The 12,972-nt window shown below is 38.7% G+C and overlaps 1 protein-coding gene across 1 annotated transcript in view; it reads left to right on the forward strand.

The window, feature by feature from the left end:
- Positions 1–12,972, forward strand: part of KDM4C (lysine demethylase 4C) — a 259,913-nt gene that overhangs the window by 193,269 nt on the left and 53,672 nt on the right. Inside the window, exon 12 of the mRNA XM_081804070.1 lies at positions 3,855–4,115. Within this exon, the coding sequence (XP_081660196.1) occupies positions 3,855–4,115 (261 nt within the window). The remainder of the gene's footprint in view (positions 1–3,854; positions 4,116–12,972) is intronic.

The raw sequence follows: 12,972 nt of genomic DNA on the forward strand, positions 1-12,972 counted from the left end.
AAGTCAATATTCATTTAGACTTATCTACATATTTAGCATTTTGGTTGCTCTTCGCTTCACACATACTTCTCATCTTTGTATATGAAAAAGAAAAGAAAAAGTCTTTATGTTCGCCCTCACATTTGAATGATAATTAGGCTGAATATAGACCAAATTTAATTTTCCTCCGGAAACTGAAGACATTGTTTCATTGTCTGTTAGCATTCACTGTTGCAAATTAGAGATCTGATGGTAATCTGATTTTTCTCTTTTGTTCTCTGGAAGATTTGGGGATTTTTCTCTTTTTATTTTGAGATCTAAGATGTGTGTAGGTGATTTTTTAAATTAATCCTACTTGTTGGGCTTTTTTATAGATCTGGAAAATTTCTGTACTTTTCTCTTTTTTTATTCTTGTAAGATGCCTTTTAGAAAGATAATAGAACATCTGGATCTCTTTTCCATATTAGCATTTATGTTCTGTTTTTTTTTTTTTAATTTTCTTCTAGGTTCTGTACAATCTCTAGGTTCCATCTTCCAGTTGCTAATTTGATCTTCAATAGGATACAATCTAATATTCAGCACATCTGGATTCTTTTTGACTGATATTTTGAATTTCTTAGCTATGTAGTTGTTACTTTTTTCCTAATGATGGGATATATTTTGGAATTTCTGTCATAATATATACTGTACCTCTTTTTAACTCATCTTGTGCTTCCACTTACCTGACTCCTTAGGTCAGATATTCTTCTATTGAGTAATCATAGCACCTCTTATTTATTTTTGTTTTCCCTCAAATGTTTGTGATTTTTAAAGTATCTGATTGTATTTTAGTTGTGCATCATGGGTGCACTTTTTCTTTCCTCAGCCCAAATGAGAATCCACTTGGCTTGCTGGTGAATGATGAGGCAGATCATAGGACTCTGATTCAGATCAGATAGGATTACCTCACCTGCTGATGATGTTTGGGGCAGGATGGGCCATGGGCTGGTCCAGCAGTGGGTAGCTTGTCTTTTAGTATTTGCTTCCACTCTTGGCATTGGCCTTGCCAAAACTATCCCCTCAGAGATACCTACTAATAACCGTTTGCTGGGGATCTGCTCCCTGGGATTAGTTGTACCTTTTCTTGGTAGGCAGTACTATTATATTTTCACTCTTTTCCCTTTATCTTTACTTAGGGGTTAGAGCCGGGAAAGTTGTGGCACAGGCTGAGTCCACCATCTTGATCCAATCAGCCATGTGTTTCCTGAAGGCCTTCTTCCCTGTCTTGCCTCCAAGCATAACTCATTGCACCACTCATTCGGGTTCCACATAGCACCTTGTCTCTATTTCTTTCATAGTGCTTATTCCGTTGTAACATTCTTAAGAACTGTCTGTTTGTCCTTTTCTTTGCCCTGCTGAATTAAGTTCTGTAGCCCAGACATGTGTAGGTGTCAGATTGCCACAGATGTTTCATCCAGGTTACAGAACAACTGGTTTAGTAGCAAGCAAGTGAAAATGGGGTTTGGAAATACAACACAGACTGTACTGTAAGATACAGAATGGCTCCCCTACTCGGTTTTATGTATTTCTCTATCTCCTCAAAAACCTGAGGAGATTTGACTTAAAAGTCAAACTTCCCAACTCTATGAATAAACATCTTCCAAAGCATCAAATTATAGTAGTCTGCAGTTAGGTTGACTTTGTAAGGATACTGGTTATATCCTTAGAAATGACCACCTCTTGTCTTCCTTGAAAAGGAGAGCCCTTCCCTTACTAGATTCCAAGGATTGAATCCTCACTGGCTTAAGTGTATAATCTCTGTTTCTTTTGCCTTTTCTGGAGGGCCTCTGTTTAATGAGGCAGTTAATGGTGGAAGAGGTTGGAGTTACCAATTCATTAACTAGCTTAAGTCATAATACTCTTTCCTACTCTTAGAATTAATTGGGGAAATGGGAAACCATTTTTCCTTTCATATCTGTCAATATCTGAACTTAAGTCAAATGCTGACTTCCAGGTAGTATGATTAGGCTCTTAAAAGATTGTCTGATTATGCCTGGGGCTCCTGATACGAGTTTTTGCTATTATATCTACCATCACATTTCAAAAAATTGGAATTGGCAAAAAATACTAGAATGCCAAGAATTACCAAGAATGTATTGAAACTGATAACAAGAATTGTTGAGAGCACCTGGGTGGCTCAGTCAGTTAAGCAGCTGCCTTCAGCTCAGGTCATGATCCCAGGGTCTGGGGATCCCCCCTCCCCCTCATCAGTCTTCCCTACTCAGCAGGGAGTCTGCTTCTCCCTCTGCCCCTCCCCCTGCTTGTGCTCTCTCTCTCTCTCTCTCAAATAAATAGATAAAGTCTTTTTAAAAATTGCCCAGATAGCAAGAAAGTAATACTTTTATTCAGATTATAATGGGTCTTGTTTCAGTTCTGTGGTTCTGTGTGTGAGTACGTGTGTAGTTTCTTAATCAACTAAGCCACATCCTTAACTCCCACTTAAAAATACTTAATTGTACGTTGAATCCAGATATATAGGGAGAGCAGATAAATGTCTGGAGTGTGGGGCCCTTATGGGGACTAGTGAGAAATAAGATTGCTCAGATGGACTATAAGGGTCTATTATAAGCCTCTTCTATCTCATGCTATTCCTTCTCCTTTTTTTCTGGAATGTTTTGGAGATAAGGAGAACCTACTGAAGGTCATTTAAGCAGGAGACTGACATTGGATTTATGTTGTAAAGAGATCACTCTGGCAGGCCTGGGGAAGATGAATCGAAATGGAATAAAATAAAAGACCAGTTAGGAGGATATTACTATGCTGGGTACCATGGGCAGAGGCAGTGGCAGTTGGTATAGATGGGCAGGGAGAGATCAGGGCAAGATTAAGGTACAGAATCTGTAAGACTAAAGTTGCTGATCTGATGTAGGGCGAGGAAGAGTTAGAAGTTAAGTGCACATTGATTCTTACAGGTCTGTGATAAAATATTATGATCCCCAAAAGGCATTGAGTTTAAGTACCTTTTCTGTCCCAGGAAGGAAAATGTACCTATAAAAGAAGAGCAGCTGCACCAGTATTTGATAAGATTGCAGACCTTTTTCATCCTTAGGAACGAAAAGTCAAGCTTTTTATCATTCTCTTTCTTCTGCTTTCTGAACCTACCTTATGTTGTTCTACGACCATTTTTTTCTAACCTTCAAGTATTCACTAATTGTACATTTAGTGAAGCACAAATATAGTGAAAATGTCTAGGGCTAATTGTATGCAATTTAATTTTTAGATTGTGGTAATCATTATTGCTGTTTTTATTTTCATTCTCTCTTCACCAGGCATAGTCAGCTATAGATACTCAACAAAATTATGCCCTTTGGGATGATTTTCAATTTTCTCACTTTGGGAAGCATATTTTTTATCAGTCATGAAGGGTTCAGATTTGTATTATTAAACACTTGAGCCTCTAGTTTCCACATTGGACCATTAACACTTTACAGTTCCTTATAAATAGAAAACTAAGACCATCTCTGTGCTGTTTGGGGTTATTTCTGAAGATCTCATCTAATTTAGGAGAGTAGGTACCTATCTTCCAAACCCATATTCTATCTCTTGTACCAAAAGTCCTGCCATGCAGGAGGTAAAAGAGAAGTAACTTAAGCATTCATGGGTGATTTACAGGAGCACCCCTGGGGGCTTTCCTTACTGTGCCTGGAGAAGCATATGCAAAAGGGTTTGGCTTTCCTAACCACCGGAAGTATTTCAATATATGTTTGGTAGTATGTGACTATAGCAGTGTGTTTCATTAAAAATACACAACTTACATTGTCACAGTTGCTCTCACCACTAGGGCCCCTGCAGGGTCAAGACTTATTGATGTAATCAGTTTTCTGCCTCTCTAATAGCTATTATTCTATGAAGTGTGGAAATCGGCTGAGTTACAGTTGGAATTGATGTTCATCTTTGTTTTAACCCTCCAGAAATGCATCTTCTGCAGATACCGGGTTAAGAAGGTCTCTGGAGCCTGTATCCAGTGTTCCTATGGCCGCTGCCCAGCCTCCTTCCATGTCACGTGTGCTCATGCTGCTGGGGTGCTGATGGAGCCTGATGATTGGCCATACGTGGTGAACATCACATGCTTTCGACATAAGGTCAACCCAAACGTGGTAAGGCCTTCCCTTCCTTCCCTGATGCCAAGACTGCATACGAATTCCCTCCTGTACACTTCCCAGGGCTAGCATGCTCTACTCTGTAATGTTACTCATTGTTGACATGTCCAGGCTGTGAGTTCCTTAAGGGCAGGGATTGTACATTATTATTTACTCGTTATTTGCCCAGGACTCATTAGTGTCCTGATCCACATACCTGTACATCTTGGCCTTCAGGTTTTATTTCATCTCTTCTAGAAGAAACAAAGAGCAGTAACACAGTAAAGGGAAGAGGGCGGGTGGTGACAAATATCTGGGGCCTTGCCACCTGAGGTGGGATAAGCTAGGTGTATCATGGAGGCTCTAGGAGGAGTGAGGACAATTTCAGAAAAGCAGAAATGTAGAAGAGAAGTATAGAGGTCACTTTTTCTGCCTTTTCTATTTTACTCAGGACTGAACCTTTTTCTGGGCAAAGAGTGTTTGCAAGTAAATAACATGTGAATTTAACCATAAATTAGTTTACCTGTTGTTGTCAAATGGAATCTTTCATTTGTTTTAAATGCTTAGAAAAATTAGGACAGTGTGAAGATGGTTGATATGCCTTTGTTACTTTTCCAGTTCACTGTAATTGTTTTGGGCTGCCAACAAGGGGCAGCTTTGCTAACTTGCTGCCCTTTGTTATCCCTGGGAGGCTTGGCCACAGACTATTTGCAGCCTAACATACTTGTCCTATGTCTCTAATAACCTCCTGTGAGCAGCCTGCCAGGTTGTCAGTAAGGGCTTGGGGAACCATGACCCATACACAACAAATCTGGCTTTTTAATGATTCCAGCAACTTCTGTTGGTGTCTTGAGAGATACTTGATGTTTGTGGGTTGGGACTTTGTTCGGTTGTGTGTGAATGCACAAATGTATGAGATGACATCACCAACTGTCACATCTGTTTTACTTTCCATGTTTTAGGTGACAAGTTGCATATTCATTCATGCTTTTTCCTTAGTTTCTTGAACTGATGGGCTTTTGCTAAGAATAGTATTATATATTCAGCAGAAAATACATTTTAGCAACTTTTTAAAAAACTACAGTAATAACACATTGCATTACGGTGGTGCTTTGCCATTTACAACGTGCGGTCAATAGCATTACCTCATTAGATGACACATGGGAACGCATTTTGAGATGTGAACCAGATCATGACCTCCCAAGTCAGAGTAGTTTGTGTTCACACTTGGACTTTGCCAGCAACACATGTGCAACCTTGTGCGAGTTCTTGTCTTGGAGCCTCAGCTTCCCTGTCTACAAACAAAGGCTTGCCTGTCTCACTGTCTTGTTTTCAGCCCATGGCACAGGATGAGCCCTCAGAAAACGGAAGTTGTATTATTACTCTCTCGTTTACCACTACTGCTGCTGCTGCTGGCTTTGGTGCTATAATTCTGTGTGAACTGGGCCTCATGAGTAGTAGTATCCCTGCTTCAAGGATAAGAAACCCAAGTACAAAAAGGTTCAATTCCTTGCCCAAGTGGATTCAGTTAATGAGCAACAGGTGCTGGAATGTAAATGCTTTTTCAGCCCATTCTCTATTATTTGTTGAATTCCAAACTCCAAGCCTTGCATGGAGCTAGAGGTGTTCATTTGAAGCTTTGCTTGGGATCACACATTCTTATTTTAATATTCCAAAGCTCTGTGGTTACTAAATGATTATATTAAAGTTGCTATTAAACCAAGATCCATATGTTTAATCAGGATGTCATTCCTTCTAACTATGACGTGTGGTTCAGTCAGGTTTATGTTACTAATTGTTTCATAAATGATGACTGAAAAGAACATCTACTCACTGTCCTCTATGGATCCACTTTAAGTTTGGTACACTTTGTCAAACATGGGGAAACATCGTATAATTTATATTAAATGGTAGGTTTTCCTTATGAAGGTAAAATTTTAGTGTTTGTAAATTGCCTTGGCAAAGTTCTCTGGTGGGAAGCACTGTAAATACTGGATTTCCAAAATATATTCCTGATAGCTGTTACTTATCCATTATTCTTCAGTTGGACTTCAAGTATGGCTTCTTCCCCAAAATGTTTGACAACTAACCAGAAGGAATTCATAAAATCTGAAAACTTTGGTTAAGAGCATTGTGAATTGCCCCTATTGCATTAAATATGCTTTACTTTTCAAGCATAAAAAAGTTCAAATTAATTCTAGTATTTCTCTTTGTGTAAACTGTATATACCAGGGGTTATACTCTCAAGAGCTGGAACTATAGTTTGGCTATATTTTCACCATACCTGATTATTTGGAGGTAGTGGGCAATTGCTGAATCATAGCAGTGAAAACTTATAAAATAAAATTCAGGCAAAGTTGGCAGCCTAACCAGTCATTTTACAGAATAGAGGATGCCTGCATAGTTCTGGTGAAATGAAGTTGCTTCAATAGGATCTACATTTTTACTCACGTTAGGGTTTTTGTTTCTTTTTTTTTTTTCATTTCTCCCAATTATTTGTTTTTTTGCACCAAAAGGACCATTTTAAGGCAACTTCTACTCTTCCTTTAATGCCAAAAATATTCTAACTAGCTTTGTCAGTGGGCTTTGAGCATAAACTCATTCTGATAATAGTGTAAAAATCTCATCTGATTTATTATAATGCATTCTTCCATTAGACAGTAAGCACCCTTTTAATTGAAAAGGTGGTATTTAAGGGGTGCTTGGATGACACAGTTGGTTAAGCATCTGACTCTTGGTTTCGGCTCAGGTCGTGAGATTGAGCCCAGTGACGGGCTCCACATTCAGCATGGAGTCAGCTTGGGATTCTCTCTCTGCCTCTCCCTGCCACATGCTGTCTTCTCCCCACCCAAATAAATAGATCTTTTTTTTTTTTTTTAAAGGTGGTATTTGAAAAAAATACTTGGCTTCCAAAGTCTTAGAAGATAGAAATATGTTAGAGAAAGTGCACAGCTAATCCCTGTTATTTTAATCTAAATTTTTATATGTATTTTTCAGTGTTTTTGTCAAGCATACTTTTTGCTGGCACCTGCTATCTTTCAAATGTAAGATTTCATTTGTGTGTGCATGTGTACGTGTGCACGTGTGTTTATGTTGTAGTGCTGTGATACTTGACCACCCACCCTTTGCCACGATTCAGTGTGACCTATTTCCTGGCTCTGTTTCAGAAGGTTCCATTGGATGTATTCCTAACCACTTATGTGGATGTTGCATAGATGTTTTTAAGGAAAAAGAAAAACTAAAGAACACAATAAATAGTAAAATGGTTTTGGAAGTATGAGCCTTGAAAATATATTCCTTCTCCAAAGCAAATAATGAGCTACTCATAAATTATATACTTCCTGCAAAGTACAGCTACCACAGGGTCTGTCTCCTCACACCTGAGTAAACTAGAGGGTGTCCAAAGGAAGAGACACCTGAATAATGGAGGGCAGCGGAGGAGAGAAGATGGCATGCACAGATCTTTTTTCGGGGGCAAATTACTTCAGTGAACCTTCATATTAGATTAGAATATTCCATATACACAGTGTCAGAACACTAGAATCACTTGCACTTTATACATTAGTTCATTGCAATGAACAAAGCGCTTTTTAATAAAAGTATCTTATTTGAGGTACATCATTTTTATCTCAATGCCCTCTCCTCTTGAAAAATATGACATTGGAGAAATTTGTCTCTTTCGTAGTTTTCTGAGCTGTGGCTACTAACATGGAGATAGACACCTATTCAAAGAAGAACTTTTATAGAGAAAACACCTTAGTGGACAAATTTTTTCCTACTATTTTGTGTATTATTTTACTCAATGTTATTTTAACTAAATTTTTAAACTAAGTCATTGTTTTAATTAGATTTTTTTAACTAGGTTTAATTAATATTTTCTCTCTTCGACTAGCACTTGGCCACCCATGGAAGCTGCTTGGTATAAATTTGTTACAATAGTTCTCTAATGCTAATGAATGGGATTAGTGGAAAAGAAGAAGAATAGTATTTATTGAGCATCTTTATGTCAAGGGTGTGTCAGCTATTTCACATGTGCTCCTTATTTCAAGGCAGTGTTATTGATGTGGATAATGGAAGGTAGTGGTTATGTTGGCTTCCATATTAGCACCTCCTACTCTCAAAGGTCCTCTTGTCTTTTGTTATTCTACCCTCCTAGCCATCCTCCATGTCTTCTTCTGGCACTCATCCTTGTAATAGAACTTGAGACCTTGTTCAGCACTTACTTTTTTTTCTCAGCCTATGTCTTCAGGCCAGCTCCCCAGGCAAGCTTCAGTACAATTCATTCTTGTGCCATCACTATGCGTGGCTCAGGACGGGGACCCACATTGCACAGGATCTGGTGAAGGGCTCAGAGCAAGGTGGCTCTTCTGGTTAATCTATTCCTATATAGCTAACTTTTGGTGGTACCGGGGTGAAAATACCTGTCAAAACTAACTTAATGAAATCTTTCCTTGGTATGTAAAAATAATTCTCACCTCACCAACATTTGGAACAATAGATGATCAAAGCTCCTAAACTTAAACCCTAGAATAGTTCTTAATCACAGGAGAACATTGTATAGTATACTTCCAGTATCAGTTTTTGAGAAAACACATAATGACAAAAAACCTTCCCGAAGTTGGTAACACTTTTATATGAATTCATTATGATGAATCTGCAGTTGATTGTGGCTTGATCAGGAGAGACCCAACACACACTCCCACTGTAAATTTCCAATTAATTAGCCAAGGATATAGAAATCTAGCAGACATGGTTTGATGAGAGAGAGTGGAAGTGCATGCAACCTAGCCTAACAAAACTTCCCTGGGCTCTCTCTCCCTAGTGAGCGTATGCAGTTGCCTCTGTGTAAGGCACTGCCAGATCTGAAACAAGAGATATATTGCTCCACCACAGGGGCTTATACTCAGGAAAACTGATTATCTGTGTCCTTCACTTAATAAAATGTTTATAGACATGAAGGGGTCCTATTTTTATGCCAGAATCAAGGTCAAGAAGACCACATATTCTACTAGAGGAAGAAGGTAGGCTCAGTTCCCAGATGGGTACCTGAGGAATATCTCCCTTCAGTGTTCTACAGTTCTAGAAACCTGTTTTCCTGGGGTCTACCCCTGACTCTGGTTTATGGCTTTCTTTTTTTTGATGTTATGTTAATCACCATACATTACATCATTCGTTTTTGATGTAGTGTTCCATGATTCATTGTTTGCGTATCACACCCAGTGCTTTCTGGCTTTTAATCCAGTTAGTTCCAATAGGCATTTTGGTTTGAAGACCGGAATTACATTTCACCATATGTTGCATTTTACCATATGGTGCCCCTCAGGCCCTTGATGGGTGGTCATAGGATTATGTTTTTGTAATCAGGCAGCATTTATTTAATTCACATCAGTAGGTAGGACTTTGCTTGACTGTGCTTTATATTATTTGACCCTTTTGAGCATCATTTTGGTTTATAGCCTCTTATAGATTCAATGGGTACCAATTGACTGTAATTTTCTTCTTGATGCTTCTGTCACACTTTGACCATTTGGAGCCTCTTCTTTTTTTTTTTTTAAGATTTTATTTATTTATTTGAGAGAGAGAGAGAGAGAGCAAGCACGAGCAGGGGGAGGGGCAGAGAGAGAAGCAGAGGAAGAAGCAGGCTCCCCCCGAGCAGGGAGCCCAACGTGGGACCCGATCCCAGGACCCTGGGATCATGACTTGAGCCGAAGGCAGACGCCTAACTGACTGAACCACCCCAGGCGTCCCGGAGCCTCTTCAAGGTGACTTTATTTTCCTAATTTAAAACCACTTCCAGACATCTTTGAAACTGTTGTTGCTTTATTTCAATAAGAAATGGCAAAATCATCTTGATTTCCTTGTTTCAAACATGGCATCAGCAACGCATCAAGGAGCCGAGGTTCTTTTTTAAAGGCGCTCTATTAGAAATCAAATTTGAAATGAAGGGTGTTTTGTTTTTTTTTTTCATGCAACACCAGTTACTTTGGCAGGGGGGCCACATTAGTGATAGAGCAGGAAAATAATTCTTTTTCAAATGATCAAGAGTTTATGTTGATATGTCCAATTTTTTTCTGTCTTTAATAAGTTTATTTTTATATTGTTCTAATTTGAGGACTTATTAATACACTTTTTCCTGTTACCATTAACTTGTCTTTTGATGTCTTTTGATGTCACAGCATAGGTTGTTATACCACACGTGTTTATATTAATTATATATTATATTATAGATAAAAATTTTAGGAGTCTTTGTTTTCTTTTTTTTTGTTTGAACCACTGGATCAGTGTCATGGAATTGGCTTCCACGTTTGTAGGTCTAGAAAATCCCACTTTCAAGCATCACCTAAGCACCTCTTTCCTAAAAAGAAACAAAACAATCCTTATCTTCCTTTAAGGAACAGTAAAGCAATGAAAATACAGGGCACTAAGTATTGTAACGTCATTGATAACCGTCATTTTTAGGATTTTCAGAAAAACATAAAATTTTGATATTTTGTCTAAAATTCTTTTAATTTCTCATGGGCTGTGTGGTAGGGCCCACCAACTTCTCACCACCCTCTTGTCCAACGCCAGAGCTCCTAATTGCAGCCTGTTACTCTCCGGAGGGTGAACTTCTGATTCTCAGCTTCCTTTCGTTATCATTTCAGGATAGTTCCCCAGGCTTGAAAACATTTTAAACTTTTTTGAAGAAAGGATGGGATTAGGGTAGAAAGCTGTGACCCCAATAAACTGTGACCCCATTCCAAGATTTTTAAATGAACTGAAACCAAGGAAAATAAAGCCAATTTTTAAAGACTTTTGGAATTGGAATAAACTGTTTGATAACAGATTGGCCATGCATACTCCCCACCTCTCCTTTCTTATCTTAGCACTTGTTTAGCCAGCTCATAAAAAATAATCTAGGGGCGCCTGGGTGGCTCAGTCGTTAAGCGTCTGCCTTCAGCTCAGGTCATGATCCCAGGGTCCTGGGATCGAGCCCTGCATCGGGCTCCCTGCTCAGTGGGAAGCCTGCTTCTCCCACTCCCCCTGCTTGTGTTCCCCCTCTCACTGTGTCTCTCTCTGTCAAATAAATAAATCTTTTAAAAAAATAGAATAAGAATGATGCAATCTGGGGGCGCCTGGGTGGCTTGGTCATTAAGCGTCTGCCTTCGGCTCAAGTCATGATCCCAGTGTCCTGGGATCGAGCCCCGCACTGGGCTCCCTACTTCGTGGGAAGCAGTCTTCTCCCTCTCCCGCTCCCCCTGCTTGTGTTCCCTCTCTAGCTGTGTGTCTCTCTGTCAAATAAATAAATAAAATCTTTAAAGAAAGATAAAAGATAAAAAGTAATCTAGGCACAAAGGTTAGTTATGGAGAACTTCAGTTAGATTGCTTTGAAACTTTTCAATTCAATATACAGGGGGGCATGGAGTGTCCTGGAAATAAAAACATAATTTTTTTTAACTTCTTAGCCCAACTTTAAACATTCTTCCTGACATGCCCTCATTCACACACCTGTTGTAAGCAGATGTACTTTTTTGAAGAAATGATGATAAACATTGATTCAACATATAACGTGAGTTGTGTTTTAAAGGCTTTACAAGTATTATGTCATTTAATCTTCAAAGTACCATTTATGATAGGGACTATTACTAACTCCTCTTACAGATGAGGAAACTGAGGCAAAGATTATTTAAGTTACAATTTGATATATATTACATAGGTAGTAAGGGAAAGAATGGTCGAAACCGGGCAACCTGATTCAGTGCCCAGGCTCTTAGCTACTGTGCTCTATTACCATAATAAGATAGGCTAAATAAAGATAAGGATAAAATGTCCTGGGAGCCCAAAGAAGGAAACTACGAACTCTATTAAAGGCAGTCAGGTAGAATTCACAGAGGAGGTTACAACTATGAGTTTTGCCTGCTCTAAGTGTAGCCTTCTAATGCCAGTGAGGTTGCCTTGGCTCCAATAGGGCTGACAAATCAAACTCAGCAATGGATTGAATCCATCCTTTCTTTTTCCTTTTTATTTTCCTTTAGTCTGGAGCTCAATTCTGTGGCTCAACTCTGTCCACTTTTAGTTTCTCTCCCAATCTTTTAAGGAAGGGAACCAGAATTTAGCTAACACTCATCTAACAATGATCTAACTGGCCTCTTCCTATCTCCCAGATCTGGGTGTCTTTGTGTTTCATTGACAGTAGAATTGTTTTGGTGGATGTTGTTTTTCTTACAACAATTTAGATATTGCTAACTCCCACTCTGTTCAGTTACATTTGCTATGACCAACATACTCTTCTCAGACTTGTGCACAATTATCTGGTGTTTGTATATATATATATTTTTTTATTCTACATAAGTTATTTTCCAAATGCCCTGCTGACTTTGCACTGATACTGAAAAACAGATTTCTAACCCAAGAAAAGGTCTGGAGTAAAAAATTCTTAACAGGATGAAAAAAAAAATACAGTGATTAGGGCCTGAGTCTGATCAGTCTTCCTCAATCAAACATACAGTAAATAAAAGAAATCCCTTATCCCTTACCTTTTCATCGATAGAAATGTTTAGTTGAGATCTCAGTCCATGTATCCCAGGTGATAGAAAGTTAACACCAGGTTTGCCTGGGAGGAGAAATATTTAGCACAGACGTTTTAGAATATTTACATTTAGAATGAATCTTCCTCTCGTTCACTTTATCAGGTAAAACCAGTGAAAACAATTTTTTTTAATTTTATAAAGAAAATGAAGTGTATCCTATTTCAAACTTTTCTTCTCTCTATTTAATACCCCACATTTAGTTTCCTCCTACTTCTATAGCCATTTCCACAGGAAGGGTGGGGATCAGCAAGCATAGAGCTGCTCTCCCCCATGCTTTTTGTCAGGAGAAAAAGGGCTTGAGTGGA

The sequence above is a fragment of the Leptonychotes weddellii genome, chromosome 14 (genome assembly GCF_054177405.1).
Source record: "Leptonychotes weddellii isolate Sample4059 chromosome 14, ASM5417740v2, whole genome shotgun sequence".
Taxonomy (NCBI): domain Eukaryota; kingdom Metazoa; phylum Chordata; class Mammalia; order Carnivora; family Phocidae; genus Leptonychotes; species Leptonychotes weddellii.